Raw genomic sequence first — 22,661 nt, forward strand, 5'->3', positions numbered from 1 at the left:
ACAAATGTAATCATAGGCTTCAAATCAGCTTTGTAGTTTTGGGGCGATATGACAAACACTACTAATCCCAAGATTCTCAGTGCAGCGCCGTGATTTCCGGGTTCTGTGTTGCTAGGGGGAAGGTGGCGCAGAGGACCTGTTGGAAATGACGGTAGAAGAAGTCGGATTTCAATATAAAGTCCAAAACAGTAAACCTGGAAGATAGCAAAGAAACTTCACCAGACCTGCGTGCTAAGGGTGTGTGTGCGCGCGCGCTTGTTCAAATGTGTATTTGTGTAGTCAAATAATGCAACGCTGCGGTGTGTGAAGGAATCGCTGTCTCGCTTGCTGCTAGCTCAGCTGTGTTGTTGCACTTATCCCCACCTGTGTGGGTAACACGCCAACCGGCTAGCTAGCTAATTTATTATCGAAAATCGACTCCGGTGTCTTCTCCGAATAATCTGAACTAGTTAGGAAGTCTAAACTGTTATCCAAATATGGCTGTTGTGTTAAGCTAATTTGCAGTTAACTTGCTTCCTAGCTAGCTGAATAACTGGCTAACGTTAGACTCATAAATTAGCCAGCTAATTAGCATGCTAGCCAGTTAGTTAACTAGCTAGCTAATTGACCTAGTTTTGAGGACAACGCCCATGCTGTCACTGCTTGACTACTGTATACGTAGTGTATGAGATTAATATTACTTTTGATGTTCATTTGAGGTCTGCGTTTACTGTGGATTAACAGATCAAAACAATGACACTTAGTTTAACTTGTTAGCTAGCTAGGTAAAATAGTTGATATGATTAGCTAATAATCAATGTGTGTGTGATTCATAATCATAACAATGGTTCACAACCCTCCAAGTTCCTGGTGTCACGCCCTCAGAATTCCAATTAATCCAGTTAGCCAGTAGTCAGTGCTAGGACTGAGTGTAACAACAAAGTTAACAATCAACTTTGTTTGCCTCTCACACACAATATGCAAACAACTGTCCTCTCCCCTCCATGATAAACATTCCTGACACCCGTCTGCCCCTTCCCTCTCCTTCATAGGGTGTGACTCACCATGGAGTCCCTGATGAGTGCGGTGGCCCCCCGGACCCCGGCCCTGTTGAAGAAGGCCTCTGAGGTGGACTTCCGGTCGGGGGCCACGCTGGAGCAGCTGTCGGCCCAGGTGTCTGAGCTGGTCACCCTGGAGCAGGGGGACTTCGGGGACCAGCTCGCCCTCGAGGTCCACACGGCCAAAGACTTCATCTTCAACATGCTGGGTAAGACTCACCCACAGGCAGGATTTGGGTTAATACATTTTTGATTCACTACTGATATAGACAGCATTATTATAAGCTGGGTGCTTCGAACCCTGAATGCTGATTGGCGGACAACTGTGGTATAGCAGACCGTATAGCACGGGTATGACACAACATTTATTTTTTCTGCTCTAATTTCACTGGTAATCAGTTTATAATAGCAATAAGGCACCTCAGGGGTTTGTGATATATGGCCAATATACCACGGCTAAGGGCTGGATCCAGGCACTCTGCTTTGCGTCGTGCATAAGAACATTCCTTATACCGGGTCCATTAATGCCATATACAGTATATAAGACTTTGACCAAGGCCTATTGTGTGCTTGATAAAAACGTATCGTGAGTAATGTGGTTGTGGATAAGTACAGATAGAGAAAAGGTGGTGGCTCAGCTGTGTTTATTTTCTGTGTCATGGATCAAGGTCCTAATATGCTTATCAGCCAGGTGAAGTGAGGTTCTTTGTCCAATAGGTGGCACTATTCCCTCTCCCTCTGTTCCTCAAGCTCTGCCTTTGCCTGCTCCTACGCTCTCTCCTCTCCTCTCTGCTTGTCCCAGTGCAACTGGAACCGAAGTCCCTTTTGGCCGGGATCCCTCCCTCTCTTGAGCCGCATATCCTCTCCTCTATTTCACTTTCTTCTGTTTTACTACTCTACCCATCTCTCTTTCTTTCTCTCTTTCTGTTTTGCTTACCCCCCCTCCTTATTGTGCCTGTTTGTTGATCATGTGCAGTTTGAGTGGGAAGCACAATACAAACAAGCTAACTAGCACTAAGTCCACTCCCCCTGTAACTATAGCTGTGAATAGGAGCCATGGTTGGCAGTGAGTATTGTTTGCACTAAAATATCATAACAGCACCTTCTTCTAATCCGGTCAAATATTGGATTAGTTTACTGGCAACCCTCCTGTATCTCTCTGCCTCTCAACTTCTGCACTAGATAGCCTAGCGTCCTCTTTTCCGCTCTCGCCACTCTCTCTAGCTCTCTCTTCTCTTCCTCTTTGCTCTCCTCATCTCTTTCTCCCCTCTCCACTCTCTCTCTACTCACTCTCTCTCTCTCCTCCCTCTTTCTCTCTTCACTCTCTCAATTTGTACATGCCTGAGAAACCCCCCCCCAAAAAAAACAGTCATCTGTGCCTATTATCATCCTATTAAGCCTGGTGACTGAGAAGCATGTGTAAGGAATGTTAATACAATGTTTGTCATTAACACTTTTTAATTACTGTTGAATTAAAAACCAGCCTCATGGCTTCCCGTCCTCCCTCATCTGTGAGATAGGTCTCTCGCTCTCTCTCGACCATTTTGCACTCTCACTCACACACTTAACCCTCTATCCCGATTGAATGACTCCCCCTGCCCCTCTTTTCCTGCGCCTCCCCTTTTTTTTGTATTAATTAACTCATCCACTTTCTGTCGCTGTCGCCGTTGTCAGTCAGGCTGACGGCTCTTTAATTTCCAACCGTTTGCCATTAAAAATAATATCAATTTGCACCTTGACAGGGAAAAGAGATGGTGTGAGTGTAGGATTTAAGATGATTTGTAAATGCACGGTGTGTGCATTAGCGAGTAGCACTGTGACACCGTGTTTTTGAAGAACCTTGAAGAGGGAGCCCAGGCAGTTGAAAGGAAACATCTCCCCAACTACTAGAGCTCTTTATATGGAACATTTGCAGTGGTGTCTGTGTGTGTGCATCTCTATGGCTGTGTTTACACAGGCAGCCCAATTCAGCTCTTTTTTTTTTTCCCACTGGTAAAAAAATATTTATAAATCACATATTTTTTTGAGCTGATCTGATTAGGCTAAATACCAATTAGTGACAAGATCAGAATTAGGCTGCCTGTGTAAACGTAGCCTACGTGTCTGTATCCGTGTGCATGTTAGCCCGCGTGTGTGTGTGTTTGACTTTCTTTTCTAGTTGGGTCTTTGTAAAAGTTCTCTCTAGCCTAGTTTGAGAAGCAGGAGGCTCCCCACCGGGAATTCAGTGCTGACAGAGAGGGAGAAGAGAGGAGGCGATGCATTGCACCACACAGTGAAACAGATCCACAGTTTGACAGATCCAAGGAAGGAAAAGACACTTATTTACCCGGTAGCTCTTCAGTAAACAGTGTTAGGCTGGCCTATAGCATGCCTGTGGAAACATGGATCTAGAATTCCCACAGGACTATATGGGTTGTGGAAATGTAGAATAATGACCAAAGGCTGGTTTGTACTTGGTCTAACAACATGTCTGTATACCACAAGTGATTTTAGCTTATTTACGGTTAGATAATATATCTTATTATTGTAGAGGTGTAGCTTAAACCCCCTCAGGTTGATGTGAAATCTAATTAGTATAAATAAATAAATCCCCTTAATCTGCCAGTTTAAGGTAGAGATGCAGTGCATTCGGAAAGTATTTAGACCCCTTGACTTTCCCACATTTTGTTAAGTTAGTCTTATTCTAAAATTGATTTAAATGTGTGTTTTTCCTCATCAATCTACACACAATACCCCAAAATAACAAAGCGAAAACCGTTCTACATTTTTTGGGGAAATCTATTAAAAAAATCAAAACCAACGTCAATTACATACGTATTCAGACCCTTTTCGAAATTGAACTCCGGTGCATTCTGTTTCCATTGATCATCCTTGAGATGTTTCCTCAACTTGATTTGGAGTCCACCTGTGGTAAATTCAATTGATTGGACATGATTTGGAAAGGCACACACATGTCTATATAAGGTCCCACAGTTGACAGTGCATGTCAGAGCAAAAACCAAGCCATGAGGTCAAAGGAATTGTCCCTTGAGCTCCGAGACAGGATTGTGTCAAGGTACAGATCTGGGGAAGAGTACCAAACAATTTCTGCAACATTGAAGGTGCTCAAGAACACAGTGGACTCCATCATTCTTATATGGAAGGAGTTTGGAATCACCAAGACTCTTCCTAGAGCTGGCCGCCTGGCCAAACTGAGCAATCGGGGTAGAAAGGAGGTGACCAAGAAGCCTATGGTCCCTCTGACAAAGCTCTAGAGTTCCTGGGGGATGGGAGAAACTTCCAGAAGGACAACCATCTCTGCAGCACTGAACTAATCAGGCCTTTATGGTAGTGTCCAGACAGAAGCCACTCCTCAGTAAAAGGCTCATGACAGTCTGCTTGTAGTTTGCTAAAGGATTCTCAGACCATGAGAAACAAGATTTTCTAGTCTGATGAAACCAAGATTGAACACTTGGGCTTGAATGCCAAGTGTCACGTCTGGAGGAAACCTGGCACCATCCCTACAGTGAAGCATGATGGTGGCAATATCATGCTGTGGGGATGTTTTTCAGCGGCATGGACTGGGAGACTGCTCAGGACCTCAGACTGGGGTGAAGGTTCACCAACAGGACAAATTCTACAGATTCTAAACTTTTTAAAATGTATGTTAATTAAAATCCATAGATTAAAAAAAAAAAAATAGTAACAATAACATTTGACAACAGATTTACTTGAACAGTGCAGATGCAAAGTTTGGTAACAGCATGATGGTTTGTGCCGTAATTCGTCAGTACCAAACTTTGCATCTACATTGTTCTTCCATTAAGTTGTCCTTGCGCATAAACTTTTAAATCAATGGATTTTGTTTGGCATACATTTTAAAGTGAAAAATGTGAGTCTCAGCGTAATTACGTTAGAGTGGATTTGCCGTCTAGTAGCGCTTCATTCACTGAGTTTCCATGTAAAATCACCACAGGTTCCCTCCCCATCTTTGACCCCCACATCCTGTCTTAAGTTGTATCCCAAATGGCTCCCTACTCCCAGTTTAGTGCCCCTTTGGCCCTGATCAAAAGTAGTGCACTAGATTATGGGGCCATTTGGCTTTAGATTTGCACATTCTCTTTGTGTCTCTGACTACGGCTGACCTCGCCTTCCCCATAGAGCTCATTAAACAAGCCTATGTTTTATTTATTAATTTACATTGAACCTTTATTTAACTAGGCAAGTCAGTTAAGAACAAATTCTTATTTACAATGATGGCCTACCCCAGTCAAATCTGGACGACGCTAGGCCAGTTGTGCACCACCCTATTGGACTCCCGATCACGGCCGGATGTGATGCAGCCTGGATTCGAACCAGGTACTGCAGTGACTCCTCTTGCACTGAGATGCAGTGTCTTAGACCGCTGCGTCACTCGGGAACCCCTTTTTATACAGCGTTAACGTCGGTTTAATTCAAACACAAAGAAGGCCAGAGGGTTGGAAACAGGAAGGGAGCTCCATTTCACGTTCAGCCGACACAAAAACTAAGAACGGGGCGCAAGTCAGCCGTTGTCTCTTAAGAAGTCCAGACCCACAGAGTTGAGGCTGAAAGACTAAACAAAACCAAAACGCCCAAACAAGGGGTTTTGTTTCTTCCCACAGAGCTTGTTTTTTGTGGTCTGCGTTTCGGCTCGTCCCTCTGACAGTGGTTTTCAATGTCATAATCTCTTTCATATTGAATAATATTTGATAATATAACTTTTCACTAAAATCAAGCTAGCTAGATTGATTAAAGATTTCTAGCATGTTTCTCTGTCAGTAATGCCAACCCAATCACTGTCAGAATGTGAACTGAATATTGAGTTATTGTTTTTATGGCTACGGGCTAGGCTGTAGCAGCTACTGTCATTCAGCCTGTGTTCAGGTAATGATCGGTTGTGTAATGGTTGTGTTGACTGATCCCAAGTTGGTCTGTATTTTATAACTTCTGTTCTCAGGGCGTCGCTCCCACTCGCATACTTTTTGAGGAATGTCACTGTAAATACCTACGGTCCACTGTAGCTCTGGCAGCCGGCAGACACAGCAGCTCACGCTGGAGCCCTTGAGGTGAATTCAGATGAAGCCGCCGTGAAAGAGTTCAGTACCGTCGCTTATATGGGAATGAAAATTTGGCGCGTGTGTCGCAGGCTTTTGAAGTTCTCCCAGAGAATCTGAAAGGTCGGTTAGGCCTCGTTTGACATGAGCAAATCACTACAGAGAGTGGGAGTGTTCCCAAAGAATATTGTTGGTCTCACGTGGGGACACGGTGCATCTCGGTATGGAGTGCAGTTCACTATTCATGTATCATCTTATCAGCTGATTACTTTTTTTGTGACCAATACATTTGCTCCCGCATAGCCTTTCAGCAGGCTACACAGTAATATCCTTGCTTTAATTAAACCGGTGCGCACTCCATTCAAATAGCATTTCTGGGCCTTGTTAACTGTCAAGAGTAGACCCACTGATCCAAATGGTTGCCTAATCGGGCCTCGGCTAGATGCAGTTTGAATGAAACATGCATTCAAAACGCAGATCTTTTGAGCGTTTTATTTAGAAGACATATTCACTGTAGTTTACACTACAGACTAGTGTTGTACTCACTCGAAAGCGACAATACCGTTCTTCGTTGCGTTGTCTTTTGGGGGAGATTTTCAAACTGCGTGCTCTGACTGTGAGCGCACCTGTCATTTCATAATCTAACTAGTTTTTTTCTTGCACTGTGCTATGTCAATTTAGCCTGTGTGTGTATGCTCTGTTCTTAAAAAGATATGGAACTATGCATTGCGCAGGTAATACACTCAATGCCGTATTAACCTTGTGTTTAGCTCATGTATGATGGGTTACTATGCATAAGCTTCTAACTCATCTAGTCGATGTCTTACTGTTCTCTGACGCGTTAGGAATACACACCCCTGCTCTCCTCTTGTGCAGTCCCAGGAAAAGCTGGACTATAATAGGTTGGACATTTTAAAGACTTTTTTACATTTTTTTTTAAATGTACTAATATACTGTTCGAAGAGCGTCGCAAGCTTGCTCTTTTTTTTGTTGTTGTTGCTGAATGTAAAATACTTGTGCAGTTAGAAAGCGAGAATGAGCGACGCGTAGAGCAGACAGTTATTTATTCAGACCCATAGACATTAAGCTCTCGTGAAGAGAGCTCTTTTGATCTTATTCTAGTCCCGTGTTATGAGCGCAAGAGAGTCAACCTATGAATTATTTAAATAGGCCCTATTATAATTTAATATCAGTTGAAATGAACTATCCTGTAATTGTAACTTTGTAGGCTGCATGTCCTGCACAAATCAATGAACTATCACCGTTGCGCGTTCTCTCCCAGCTTCATGGTTTGACAGTGGTGTGTAATTCTACTCCATATACTACAGTACAATCCACACCCCCAAAACTATTTTTACTAGAGCTTGTTTAATTTATTTACCCAAGAGTGCATCCATCTATTATTTCTGTGGTGCGTAATGTACATGGGACTGGTCTAAATTGCTAGTTGGATCATGGGGTGGGTGCGTTCTGATGAGTTGGGTCTGGGGGGAGTCGGGATGGAATTGATTTTCAACTAGCCTTAGTCACTCACTGTCATAGCAGCTCCGCTAGCACCATCGTTGTTCTGACTGCATCTCCTCCTACGTTTGCTAAAGCACACCAAGTCTCCCGTCTATGAACTGCTCTGTGTGTGTGTAGCGACCCTATCCATATGACCCTGTCCCTCTGGTGTAGGGTCGTATGGGCAGCAGGAAGGTTACAGCTCATTAACGGAAGACTAACTGATAATTAACCATGCGAGTGCCGTCGTATGGTTGAACTGCTACAGCTAAATGTACATTACTCTCTCCCTCTGGGCTCTCTTTCTCTGGTCTATCTCTCCCTCCATTTAGTGAATCACTTTTAATGTACATTACATGAAAAGCAATTTGACATTTGCCATGTGTGAAAACCCAAAGGGACATATTGTGTTCAGATTTTTAATAGCCCAATCTGATCTGTCCCTGAACACGACCCATCGCTCTATTCAACTCTGCACTACAGAACTCTATGGATCACACACGCACACCTTTCAATAACCTTGGTTATGCTGCCCAGTGTTAGATAGCCTTTGACCCTCTTCAGCTTCAAAAGGGGGTTTCTCGTCGCTCTAACAATCCCAGACATTACACCCAATCGGATAAAATGGGAACAATTTCTCAGTCTGTTTTATTTAAAGAATGAGCGAGGCCTATTTTAAAAGCTTGATGAGAATTCATAAACATGGGAGTCGGCAGGGAGCAACACACACACAGCAGAACCTACCTATGACTGACAACTACATGTGTGTGTTAATCCACCTCTGTCTGAAAGCACATTCTCTTTAGATGGCTGATAATGCCTTTCTGGGGCTAATTGTTTGCTCTTTAAAAGAGCAAATGAGTGTAAAGCAGAGAGAAAGCGCTCCATGGTAATTGAATTGGTGAAACGCTCTCTGTTGGCAGGATCTGTGTTTCACGATTTATTGGATGGTTTGGCCTGTCTTAGCTTTAAAAATAATTGAAAGGCCTACTGTCCGGCATCCCAACTTTTCCATTGGGTGTCGATGTATTTACACAGCTACTCTTACCCTTTGTCTTTTACTCTGCATCCCTCTCTTCTCTCTTTTACTCTACATCCCACTCTCCTCTCTTTTACTCTACATCCCTCTCTTCTCTCTTTTACTCTGCATCCCTCTCTCCTCTTTTGCTCTACATCCCTCTCTTTTGCTCTACATCCCTCTCTCTTGCTCTACATCCCTCTCTCTTGCTCTACATCCCACTCTCCTCTCTTTTACTCTACATCCCTCTCTCCTCACTTTTGCTCTACATCCCTCTCCCCTCTCTTTTGCTCTACATCCCTCTCTTTTGCTCTACATCCCTCTCTTTTGCTCTACATCCCTCTCTTTTGCTCTACATCCCTCTCTTTTGCTCTACATCCCTCTCTCTTGCTCTACATCCCTCTCTCTTGCTCTACATCCCTCTCTCCTCTCTTTTACTCTACATCCCACTCTCCTCTCTTTTGCTCTACATCCCTCTCTCTTGCTCTACATCCCTCTCTCCTCTGTTTTGCTCTACATCCCCCTCTCCCTCAGAATGACATTACTATGTTTATACTGTAGCACCATATAGGCTACGCTACTGTGAATCTGAACATGGCAACACACTTTGAATGGTGATTCAAAGGTTTTCATCACTCTCTGCACTGTCCGTTATGGGGAGTTTGTCAGTGTGACATTTTGTGTGTGAGACCGCAATCTTGTGCAGCTCTCCTGTGCTAATCGTCACAGTTCCCCGACTGGCTCTATGGAAATGAGATCCGCTATGATTGACCTCCCAGTTACCTGCTGTGTGTGTGTGACCTCCCAGTTAGCTGGGTGCATCGCACTGGGGCTGTTTTAAATGACAACTGGATTCATTAATATCAGTACTCCTCAAACACAGAGGGACTTTTTAGTTTTGAAAACTAGGCTAGTGTGGTCCTTACTGTAGAGTTTCTCATCCAAGCTCCAAAGCTTTTTTGGACCTCACCTAAAATGATGTAACCTAAACTGTTGGCCACAACCTTTGTAGACTTGTTTCCATGTACGTCATGGTTTGCCTGTGTTTCTGTATGCGCAAAGGAGACAGTAAGTGGCCCATGGGATTAGAATGTAGATTGTGTTCTCTGGAACAGCCTCACATCTCCTCTGGGTCAAACAGACTAACATCCAGGGCCTCATTAGTGGAGAGAGAGAATCTGTCTCCCTCTCTTGTCTCCTTCCCCATCGTTCTCTTTCGAGCTTTCCCTCTTTCGTTCCTTCCCCATCTCTCTCTTTTTCCCTCTCCTCTCTGAGCACCACACTAGCTACTGGAGAGATGAGACAAAGATCTCTGCTCCCCATTTGACCCAATTGATCAACTGTAGAGAGAACAAATCAGAGGAAGTTCCTGCTCGCCAACTCTGCCCTTTGCCTGTCTGTAAGATATTTTCTCGACCTCCGATGTACTTGGCTTCTCAAATTTTTGGGGGGAGGGGAACTGACAGATTTGATTTCTCTGTCTGATTATTGCTTGGTGCTCTGTATGCTCTTTCTTCCCCTCTCTCTTTCTCTGCGCTCATTATGTCCTTTTCTGTCAGTAATACACACTCTGTAGAAAAAAACAGCCTGGATTTAGAGCTACCATAGTTGAGAACACAGCTAAGTACTTGATTGGCTGCAGTATTCTTCATAAACTCTTTATAGAGTTTTTGGTTGTGATGGGTGGGGAAATTGTTTCCCAGAAGCTAGATGATAGAATGCTAGTAGTGTGGCGTTAAATATTGTACCATTTTTATGTCGGACTCATACTGAACAAAAATATAAATGCGGCATTACAGTTCATGAGGAAATCGGTCAATTAAAATAAATTCATTAGGCCCCAATCTATGGATTTCACATGACTGGGCAGGGGCGAGTCATGGGTGTGCCTGGGATGACATGGGCCCATCCACTACTTTTCTCAGTGTAGCAGACTTTGTCCTATAAAATGCCAGATTAACTTCAAGGAAAAACTTTTAGGAAATGTAGCTGGCTACATATATTCTATGAACAACATTAGAAATAGGATGGCCATGCATTCATTGTTTTTTGCCCCCTGAAAAACTTGCCTTTTCATTGTTATCTTATTTACTTGCGTGGCTGCTTGCCAAATGATAGCGTGGCACTTCTGTTCTCATTTGATGAAAATGAAGCTACACATGTTTTTTTATTTCCTAGTCTCCCACTCCTTTCCCCCTCTGTCTAAGCAGTTGGCACAGTCAGTCTGGCTGTATTCAGTAAAGACTCCCTCTTGGAGAGGAAAGCCAGGGTTGGTTGGTTGAGGACAACCAGCTAATTTGGAGAATAACAATCAAACTTTCATTAAATGCAAGATAGCAAATTAATGCTACACTTGTTGTGAATCCAGCCAACATGTCAGATTTCAAAAAAGGCTTTTCGGCGAAAGCAAACGATGCTATTATCTGAGGATAGCACCTCCGTAAACAAAGAGAAACCATATTTCAACCCTGCAGGCTGACACAAAACACAGAAATAAAAATATAATTCACGCCTTACCTTTGACAAGCTTCTTTTGTTGGCACTCCAATATGTCCCATAAACATCACAAATGGTCCCTTTCTTTGATTAAATCCGTATCCAAAATGTCCATTTATTTGGCGCGTTTGATCCAGAAAAACACCGGTTCTAACTTGCGCAACGTGACTACAAAATATCTCAAAAGTTACCTGTAAACTTTGCCAAAACATTTCAAACTACTTTTGTAATACAACTTTAGGTAATTTTTTAATGTAAATAATCGATGAAATTGAAGACGGGATGATCTGTGTTCAATACAGGAAGAAAACAAACTGAAGCATGCTTTCTGGTCACGCGCCTCTATCTAACAGTACACTTCAAGTGACCCTCGTTCAAGATGGCCGTACTTCATTACACAAAGGAATAACCTCAACCAATTTCTAAAGACTGTTGACATCCAGTCTAAGCGATATGAACTGCAAGAAGGTCCCTTAGAAATCTGGATTCCCAATGAAAACTTATTGAAAAGAGTGACCTCATAAATATAAATCTGAATGTTTTGTCCTCTGGGTTTTGCCTGTTAAATAAGTTATATTATACTCAGACATGATTTAAACAGTTTTTAGAAACTTCAGAGTATTTCCTATCCAAATCCTATTAATAATATGCATATCTTATCTTCTGGGGATGAGTAGCAAGCAGTTGAATTTGGGCATGATTTTCATCCGGATGTGAAAATACTGCCCCCTGTCACCAAGAAGTTAAGAACAAATTCTTATTTACAATGACGGACTACCGGGGAACAGTGGGTTAACTGCCTTGTTCGGGGGCAGAACGAGAGCTCGGGATTCTATCCAGCAACCTTTCGGTTACTGGCCCAACACTCTAACCACTAGGCTACCAGCCGCAGTCACGAAGGGAGCTGTGTAGACCTCATATGACCCAGCAACTATGTTCAGTCTTATGTAGCAACATTCCATTTTTTTTTTAACATTGGATAAAACTACAGACTCTGCTACAAAATGGTATATCATACACTGCTGTTGAGGAACTTTTGAGAAATGGCCCTTGAAAAAGTTTTGGTTCCCTTTTTACACCTCTTTGTTCACACCCATTCAGCCGGATTCACACCCTAGTAAGCTTTAGCCCCTCCCGTCTCTTTAAGGATTCACATGTGAGGCCATGTGCTGAACAGAGTAAGGTATTGCAGTAAACAACCAAAGATTTCAAGACTAAAAGTGGCGAGTAGTAGTTAAAATACACTATCTTGGCCTATATCATAATCTGACGTTGGTGCAGGTCATGTTCTTCACCTTACTGTCTCTGGTCAAATCTACGTTTTATTTGTCACATGCACAGGATAGACTGTGTGAAAGGTACAGTGAAATGGTTACAAGTTGTTATATTTTTGATATGACTAGCTATGACAATCGTAATCACTCCCTGGCTAACTTGATGGGTCATGTAATCATCTGGCAAAGTGGATTTTGTTTTTGTTTACACATGCAAGTTAGCTAGCTAGCTAAACAATAATCTCAGCTCATACATTACTAGCAATACAAACTGATTGTCATAGCTAGCCACCATTCATGAAATGCTGTAGTATGAATCTGCAGGTAGCTAAAGCTAACCAACTAGGTTCAAAATTAGGCTATAATTAGCAATGCAAATGTAACCTAGCTAGCTAATGAACCATAACCGTTTATTCCCCATCACTGTCATCAGAAGAGTCCAACTTTTTCCCACTGATCTTTTGTCGATAGCACTTGGTAAATTCAGGGCAGCAATGTTGTTGAGAGCAGTAGCAACACTTTTGCAGTTATCCATACATTTCCAAAAATCTGCGGTAGCAAGGATTATCTACACCTACTGAGCAGCTCATGTTATGGACAGAGGCATGCTACGTGACAGACCAATCCAAACTCATCTCTCGGCATGTCTAGACCATCCATTATCTCAGCCAATCATGGCTAGTGGGAAGGTTCCTGACTTTTTACGTGGCTAAATCAGCTGGGCTTGTAATTTAACCTGTTTGGGCTAGGGGGCAGCATTTTCACTTTTGGATGAAAAGCGTGCCCAGAGTAAACTGCCTGCTACTCAGTCCCAGATGCTAATATATGCATATTATTAGTAGTATTGGATATAAAACACTCTGAAGTTCCTAAAACTGTTTGAATGATGTCTGTGAGTATAACAGAACTCGTATGGCAGGTGAAAACCTGAGAAAATCCAACCAGGAAGTGGTTGGACAAAAACTCGAAAAAATGGTGCCTCACACAATTTGAATTATGAGATTTCTGTTGTTTTGAATTTGGCGCCCTGCAATTTCACTGGCTGTTGGTGAGGGGTTCCCCCGTTCCCAGACAGGTTAACAATTATATTCACAGGTGGCTTACACGTTTAAGGCACATGAAAGTTTACATGTTTCAGAAGGCATTTCTGGCCCAAAATGTTGCTTTTTGATGAAAAAATTGATGTTTACGTTCAAATGCCTCTCCTGTGAAGTAGTGACGTGCGACAGACGCCTAGTTTCCTGTAATGAGTCAAATCTACTTGTTTCATTGTGTAGGTGTTTACCCCACTCATGTTCACCCTTGTACATACTTTTGTATATATAGTGTATGTGGACACCCCTTCAAATGAGTGGATTTCAGCCACAACCATTGCTGGCAGGTGTATAAAATTGAGCACACCGCCATGCAATCTCCATAGACAAACATTGCCAGTGGAATGGCCTTACTGAAGAGCTCTGTGGCACCGTCATAGGATGCCACCTTTCCAGTTTGTCAAATGTTTGCCCTGCTACAGCTGTAAGTCAACTGTAAGAGCTGTTATTGTGAAGTGGAAACATTTAGGAGCAACAACGGCTCAGCGTTGTTATTCAAGCACATGAAAGTTTACATGTTCCAGAAGGCATTTCTTTAATAAAAAACACATTTGGATAATAAAATAATAAATGTACATTCAAATGGCTCTCCTGTGAAGTAGTGACGTGCGACATACGCGTAGCTTCCTGAAATGGTTCACACATACTTTTGTCAGTATCACTACTGCGCTTTTTCATGAATACTTAATGAATGTATGCATTGAGTTTGCTTCTGACCAAGAAGAACTGCTCAAGGTCTGCTTTTAGAATTTCATATTATGCTCATTCTTTGTGTGTTTTCTTCCTCCAGGCCTTGTACAGAAGGTGGACCAGCGTCTCCCGGTGGCCAATGAGTACCTGCTCCTGTCTGGGGGTGCCAGGGAGGGGGTTCTGGACCTCAACCCAGAGGAGCTGGGGGACTACGCTAAGGGGGCCGATTTCGACCTGGACTTCACCCTCCTGGTGCCCGCCCTCAAGCTCCATGATCGCAACCAGGTTGGTGCAGTACGGATGGAATGGGAAACGTTTCATTTGTTTTGTATGTGTCTTATTGATATTAAGTTGTGTTTTTGTGATGTATGTGACGTTTTTACTGTGCCCTTTTTTAAACGTTTTTATCTATGTTGTGTCATATGAAGTTTGATGCAAAACAAATACTAGTGTTTTCTCAGGAAAAAGTGTAATGAAGTATTGTTTCTTCTAATGTCAACCAGCCGGTCACCCTGGACATGCGCCAGTCGCCCCCCTGCCACTCCTGGCTCTCCCTGCGGCTCTGCGACCCCAACACCCAGGCAAGATGGAGGATCTGCTGCCAGGAGGAGACAGACTCACCCCCCGACGATGATGATGATGATGAGGAAGAGAAAAGGGAAATGGGTCACAAAGCCTCTGGTGCCGTCCCCCCCTCACTCTACGTAATGCGTTTTCTAATGTTCTTCTCTTTTAGTGCTTTTAGTTTTGTATTTGACTGTGTTATTGTATTTTACTGTCAGGTGTGTTGCATTGGTTTTAATGAAGTTCAATTTGTATTTGATTCTAGTCGCCCCACCAGTCTCTGGATGGCTGCTACATGTCCCCGGCGCTGGTGGCTGACTGGTTCTGGGGAGTGGTGGGTGAGGCGGTGGATGAGCTGAGGCGTTCCCCCAAGAGAGGCATCCCCGTCCCAGAGAGGCTGGAACGCAACGGGCCCCTGACCACCCTCATCCTCCAGGCGGGCTCCAGCCGGGTGCTCTATGACCTGCTGCCAGTGGTGTCCTTCCGGGGCTGGCCCGCCGTGGCCCAGGGCTGGCTGACGGCCAACCACTTCTGGGACGGGAAGATCACAGAGGAGGAGGCCATCTCTGGGTTCTACCTGCTGCCCTGCCCGGCTCCGCTGGGGGGGAGGCCCGACCGGGAGTGGAGGCTGGCCTTCTCACGCAGCGAGGTGGGTAGCTAGCTGCACGTTGTAGTTGGCTAGTTAACCATCGGGTAGCTTCTTCTTTTGAATAGCTGTATAGTTAGTTAGATTGGGCATGGGATTTCTGCTGGACAACAATGGCCAGCTAGCCTAATTTGTTCAACTAAAACTCAGCGGTATGTAATTGCCACAAGCAGCCAAAATAATTGCAGATAAACTCGATGCACTCACCCAGAGTATGTGCACAGGTGTGCTTCATGCTGCTACAACATGATAGCTGCGGGACCAAAACAGCATAAGTTTTAGCCTTCTGTGTCATACTCTTAGTCGTTGCCGAAGTCCGTCCTATTCTGGTGTTTACTTTGTGCACCACTGACCTTACTGTTAAATAAAACTGAGCGGAAGTACAAGTTCACTTACCGGTGGAACATTTTAAATATGAAAGTAGTAAGGTTCTTAACGGTCTTCAAGTGCCGTTGACAATGACTCGGTATAACATCGATCCAGGCTGTGTCTCTGGGGCATGCATGTGTACCGTCTGTTAATGCTGGTTGCGTCTTGCTGGTGACAAATCTGATTACCCCTCGTGGGATTAATAAAGTGTATTTGATTCAATTCAGTCTGACCTGGCTGCCATATCATTGTCTCCTGTCATGTCTGTCTCCAGGTGCAGCTGAAGAAGTGCATCCCGTACCCCATGGCCCAGGCCTTCCAGGCTGCCAAGGCTGTCCTCTCCCGCCTCCTGGCTCGCCCCCGCACTGGCCTCAGCCCCTACCACCTCCGCACCCTCCTCTTCTGGGCCTGTGATCGCCTACCGCCCGCCTACCTCTCCTCGCCTGACCCAGAAACCCCTGCCCGCCTCCTCCTGGGCCTCCTGGATGATCTGGCCCACTGCATCCTGGGTAAGAACTGTCCCAACTACTTTCTGCCCCAGTGCAACATGCTGGAACACCTGTCGGACAGCCAAGCCCTGCTGGTGGCCCGGAAGCTGGCCCATGTCCGATCTGACCCGACCGAGCACCTACGTGCGGCCCTGGACCAGGCCAGACAGGCGAGCCAGCTGAAGAGGGAAGCGGCGAGCGCTACCAACGGGCACGGAGGGTCGCCCAGGCAAGGTTACCCAGCCAGCGGCATCATCTCGCCCTCGGACGACAAACTGGCTGCCAGGCTGCAGCAGCTGGTGACCGAGAACCCCGGGAAGTCGATTTCTGTTTTTCTCAACCCCGATGATGTCACAAGGCCGCACTTCCGCATCGATGACAAGTTCTACTGACCTGAGAGTAATGGTGTGCTATCAACACACACTCTCTTCAAAACACATGTAAAACGGCGAGTCAACTAGGAAGGCTCGAGAGTCAAAACACTACAGAGCCTCACTGCTCTCCTATCCCACCCCCTCCTGGAGGCTAACGACAATGATGCTAACGACGCTGCTGAACTATGACACTACCAAAAACACCTTTGCACTCTCCCAGGAGCAGGAGGCTGACCCTAGAGAGCCCTAGGCTAGAGAAACCAACACTCTTCTATCCATTTAGCAGTGAGTGATGTCATAAAGAGACCTCACCACAGGAAAAATGCTCGTTGAGTTACCACGGAGACTGATGCTCTTTTATGAGCTTGCTGTAAGGAGATGTTTTTTTTTTTTTCAGAATAAAGAACCGCTTTAGAATGAAGAAAGTCTGCTGCTGCTCCCATTCAATGGCATGGCTTACCCAAAGGATTTCTCCTCTCCACACTAATGAGAAACTGTATTTGCCCCTTTTTCCCCCCCTGCCCAATCAAAGTGGGTGATAGTACCAGGATTCTCCATTTGTTTTTATATTCAACTATGATGTATCTGAATGTAATTTGGTGTGGGGCAATGTCTTTGAACAAATAGTATTTTCTTTCTATATGTTTTATCCCTTTTTCTGTTCGCTCTCTGCCCCTCTCTCGTTCTCATACTTCCTTTCTCTCTCTTTCCCCCTCTCTCTCAGGTATTTTTAACGTTGTTCATTGTTTTTCTATGTGACTCCAGACTCCCTCTGGGAGGGTTATGGTTCCCCTCCATCGATCTTGAATGGTACAACCCAGGGTTGTCCTTCCATTTCAACACTTACTATGTGACGTAACGCACCAAAGAGCCACTGGATGGGTGTTTCGAGGAGCCTTTGCTTCTTCAATCTACCACCCCATAAGAAAGGTATCTGTACTCACTGACCCAGAGTCAGTCTGTACTCTTAAAGGAAAGATTCACCCATTTTTGAATGCTATATTATTTTTGTTCATCTCAGCGACGTTATCTCTCTTCCCGGGGTAATTTCATGTTTATCTGAGCTATTGCAGTTCAAGCAGGCCGAAAATAAAGCCGCTCTCACTACACTGGAAGTTAATTTGAATACGACTTTTCGATCGCGAAAACGTCTATCATGCATGTCACATTTCAATACTGGCTTGATGTCATGTCGCGGGAGGTTATTTTCGGAATTTCTTATAAGAGGGTCCACCACATTTCTCCTATTTGTCTGCTTCTTCAGTCCAGAGTGCATTGTATGGTGCCGTTGCATGACCATCTCTGTGAGGTACATCGATCTGCAGGTTGAACATGGTGAGATTGTATACTCCTAAATTCATAGTGCAGTTTCGGTGATTTTTACAGCCAACTCGCTACTTCACATGCTGATAGTCTTTGGTGTTGTTGTGGCTAGCTAGCTACCGACCAAGCCAGCCAGCCAGCCAGGCCATAGAGGGAGCATTGCATTGTGGGTTTGGTTGTCGATCTGAGCTGCAACAGATTTCCACATGTTGCTACCAACCTTATTATAACGAATTGACGAAATGAAAATTTGTTCAATATTTCTGGTGATCTCACACAGTGTTATTTAACACTGTAAATTATACCAATTAGTGGTTTTGGGTGGATTTTGTCTTTAACACTCATATTCCCCACCTTTACCTTCCAGACCAACATGCTCCTCAGCGGTCGCCTCATCAATTTGCCTCGATTCAGAGGGGTTGGGTTAAATGCGGAAGACCCATTTTTCAGTTGAAGACGTTCAGTTGTACAACTGACTAGTTATCCCCCTTTCCCTTTATCCCATGAAAGCTTGAAGCAGCAGTTTATCATCAAATAAGGGTAATATCACAGGGGCTATAAACTTTAATTCAGTTATTTTCTTACAGTCCCTTTTGAAAATGTGTACCATGGTACAGTTTACACTGGGGCTTTAATGGTGGGATGTGGTCATTAAATGTTGTATGATATTAACAAACTACCTATAATGGAGGCAAGTTGGTCCGGAAAGGAGGAGAGGTAGGGTTAGCTGCTGAACCGGTTGGCACACTGCTCGATTGTATTCTCATCTTCATGTTACGAAATGAAAGCACTGCCATGGCTTGGCTAGGCTACATCATGTCATCTGTATGAGGCTTGTGTAAGGGCTATTTTCTTTGTTCCACTTTTGTGTGTGTGTATGAAGATTGGGAGGTTTTCATGGTTTGTGGTTGAAACTCAGAGGAAAAGCTTTTTGTCTTGTCTCAGATTTTAATTGGAGGAAACTTGACTGGTTTTGTAATGGTCCCTCTCTCGCTCTTCTGCTTGGTTTGCCTGTTTTAATAAGCTGTGTGTGATCGGACCACTGATCAAGCTCTTTAAATGTGCTGATGGAGAGTTAGAGATCCAGAGAGATGGAACAGGAACAAATGCACAGCAGGACACAAACACCCAATGTGCTAGCCTCCTTTCCACATCCCCTTGTGCCCTCCTCTCTCTCTCTGTGTGAGAGACTTGGGGTCCTTATCTTGTCCACCCAGATGTGTTGGATGGGGAGACGGGCCAGCCTCTGGCCCTTTGTACAGATTAGTGGTAAAGGATGGGGCTGCTGGGAACTGGGACAGCTGCTTGTCTGTCTCGTTATATATCTGTCTCGCTTTCTCATTATATAGCTGCGTCTCTCTCCCCTCGTTTTCCTTCTATAACTTCCCATCCAATGAGTGGAAGTCACATCTCCTGAATACAAACAGTATCAACACCTTTCTATCATCAGATTGGCTCTAATCGGCATTAGCTTAGACTGAGGGTGTGTCCAAAATGGCACCCGATTCCCTATATAGTGCACTTCTGCCCCATGGTCCCCGGTCAAAAGTAGTGCACTGAATAGGGTGCCATTTAAGACGCAAGAGTATCAGAGGTGCTTGTTGAATATCATTAGTGGAACGTCATGGTGGACATCACTCGAGCATCATCGGAACACTAAATCAAATAACATGCGCCGAGTTCAACAGGTATAACCTTACAACAAAGAAGTTTTAGGAAAAATAAGTCTTAGGTAAAAAATAGATAAGTCAGAAATAAAATGAACAAATAATTAAAGAGCAGCAGTAAAATAACAGTAGCGAGGCTATATTCAGGGGGTACCGGTCCAGACTATGTGTGGGGGCACCGATTAGTCGAGGTAATATGTACATGTAGGTAGAGTTAGTGACTATACTTCGATAATAACCAGAGAGTAGCAGCAGTGTAAAACAGGGTGGAGGGACAATGCGAATAGTCTGGGTAGCCATTAGATTAGCTGTTCAGGGAGTAGAAGCTGTTAAGTCTTTTGGACCTAGACTTGGCTCCCCGGTACCGCTTGCCGTGTGGTAGCAGAGAGAACAGTCTGACTAGGGTGGCTGGAGTCTTTGAACATTTTTAGGGCCATTGACAAACCGCCTGGTATAGAGGTCCTGGATGGCAGGAAGCTTGGCCCCAGTAATGTACTGGCCGTATGCACTGCCCTCTAGTGCCTTGCGATCGGAGGGCGAGCCGTTGCCATACCGGGCAGTGATGCAAACAGTCAGGATGCTCTCGGTGGTGCAGCTGTAGAACTTTTTGAGGACCCATGCCAAATCTTTTCAGTCTCATGAGGGGGAATAGGCTTTATCGTGCCCTCTTCAAATGAAATTGATTGATATAGCCCTTCTTACATCATCTGATATCTCAAAGTGCTGTACAGAAACCCAGCCTAAAACTCCAAACATTAAGCAATGCAGGTGTAGAAGCACGGCTGTCTTGGTGTGTTTGGACCGTGATAGTTTGTTGGTGTACAACAAGGAACTTGAAGTTCTCAACCTGATCCACTACATCCCTGTCGATGAGAATGGGTGTGTGTTCTGTCCGCCTTTTCCTGTAGTCCACAATCATCTCCTTTTGTCTTGATCACATTGAGGGAGAGGTTGTTGTCCTGGCACCACATGGCCAGGTCTCTGACCTCCTCCCTATAGGCTGTCTCGTCGTTGTCGGTGATCAGGCCTACCACTGTTGTCGTCGGCAAGCTTGATGATGGTGTTTGCTTCGTGCCTGGCCATGCAGTCATGGGTGAGCAGGGAGTACAGCAGGGGTCTGAGCACGCACCCCTGAGTGGCCCCCGTGTGGAGGATCAGCATGGCAGATGTGGTGTTGCCTACCCTTACCACCTGGGGGAGGCCTGTCAGGAAGTCCAGGATTCAGTTGCAGAGGGAGGTGTTTAGTCCCAGAGTCCTTAGCTTAGTGATGAGCTTTGAGGGTACTATGGTGTTGAACGCTGAGCTGTAGTCAATGACTAGCATTCTCATGTAGGTGTTCCTTTTGTCCAGGTGGGAAAGGGCAGTGTGGAGTGCAACAGAGATTGCGTCATCTGTGGATCTGTTGGGGCGGTATCCGGGAGGATGCTGTTGATGTGAGGCATGACCAGCCTTTCAAAGCACTTGATGGCTACAGATGTGAGTGCTATGGGTTGGTAGTCATTTAGGCAGGTTACCTTCGTGTTCTTGGGCACAGGGACTAGGGTGGTCTGCTTAAAACATGTTGGTATTACCGACTCGGTGAGGGACAGGTTGAAAATGTTAGTGAATACACTTGCCAGTTGGTGAGCGCATGCTCGGGGAACACGTCCTGGTAATCCGTCTGGCCCTACGGCCTTGTGAATGCTACAGGTCTTTGAAAACTTTTCTTTGTGATTTGATATTCTATATTCTCTGGAATGTGATAGAATCACTACTTTATTGGTACTGCATATATTGGGTACAGTACTACTATATCAGTATTGATACTGTTTTTGAATAGCTTCTGTTAGTGGAGTGAATTAGGAACTACTGGTGAATTGTGAGAGTACTTCTGTTCTTTATAGCCTTGGTACAGGTGAGTGTATGAATCAAAAGGACACCTTGACAAACCAAAGAATGTAGTGTTGCTGACAATACAGAAGGATGAACACCCCGAGGATAGAGTTGAGTGCGGGTATGTAAACTGCAAAGTAATCAAATTAAGTGTATTGGTCGTGTACACAGACTTGCAGGTGTAGCGAAATGCTTGTTTCTAGCTCCGACAGTGCAGTAATACCTAGCAATATAACAAAATAAGCACAATCCAAAAAATGTATTAAAAAAATAAATTAAGAGATATCAATATAAGTATAAAATAGAAGTATTTGTGTGTGTGTGGGTGGTCCTAGCACTTTCAAGGTGGTGGTTTTCGACACACCACAGCCTGATGTTGTAATAATGTTCATGAACGTTGCCTTGAGCATTTATGAAAGTTGTCAGGATGGTTGAGACTTCCTTTTGTCACGTTTTTCCTTCCTGAATGCTTCCCTAAGTTTTAAACGCGCCACAGTTCAACGTTGTAGTGAAGTTGATAGAACATTGACAGACTTCCTGAATGCTCCCCTGAAGTTTTAAATTCAGTGCCAGCGTTTTGAAATATGCAATGTCAGGTGAATCTCACTGTGTACTGCCTAGTTAGTAGGCATATACATTAGTATGATGCTTCAGCCTATCTGTGATAAATGGAAACGTACACAATTTGATACTGGTGCCGAATGTCAAGATCAAAAGTTAACAGCAGCAGTGCTATGCAATCGTGTACCCAATCTAACTTCAAATGGACTATCTGCTGCAGAAAGAGCTGTTGTCAGCAATATGAGGTAATTGTACTGCTAAAACGACTAAATGTTATATTATTTTGTGCTTAAACTACTGATAATTGATTTTGATTGAAAATGAACAAATAATGAATGTAACCAATTTTACCTCCTTGACTCACTCAATCAATTAAAATATAGTTGAAAAAAAAAAGAGTTTTCCACTGAATTACCATATAAAAGAGCTGCAATATCGTCAATGACTCCACCCCATATCTGGAAATATTTGCCATTTAAAACTTGACTACGTTCTACTTCCTCTTCCTTCATAAAGTGCAAATGAACTTTATCATGAATGTTTTGCTGTATTTATTTTCTCTGGGTTGTGTTGAATGATGATCAGTGATGGTACTGCTGTAGCATGAAATAAATCTACATCTTGATCACTA

At 44.1% G+C, this 22,661-nt stretch overlaps 1 protein-coding gene across 1 annotated transcript; it reads left to right on the top strand.

Annotated features, from left to right (window-relative positions):
* Positions 1–78: 78 nt before the first annotated feature.
* Positions 79–22,661, top strand: LOC110531664 (nucleotidyltransferase MB21D2). The gene is made up of 6 exons (XM_021614983.3): positions 79–237; positions 1,032–1,246; positions 14,267–14,451; positions 14,670–14,870; positions 14,996–15,379; positions 16,020–22,661. Exons 2-6 carry the CDS (start codon positions 1,045–1,047, stop codon positions 16,623–16,625), a joined length of 1,578 nt encoding a protein of 525 aa, XP_021470658.1. The 5' UTR covers positions 79–237; positions 1,032–1,044; the 3' UTR covers positions 16,626–22,661.

Source organism: Oncorhynchus mykiss, chromosome 9, assembly GCF_057628025.1.
Source record: "Oncorhynchus mykiss isolate SJ-2025 chromosome 9, ASM5762802v1, whole genome shotgun sequence".
In the NCBI taxonomy this organism is placed as follows: domain Eukaryota; kingdom Metazoa; phylum Chordata; class Actinopteri; order Salmoniformes; family Salmonidae; genus Oncorhynchus; species Oncorhynchus mykiss.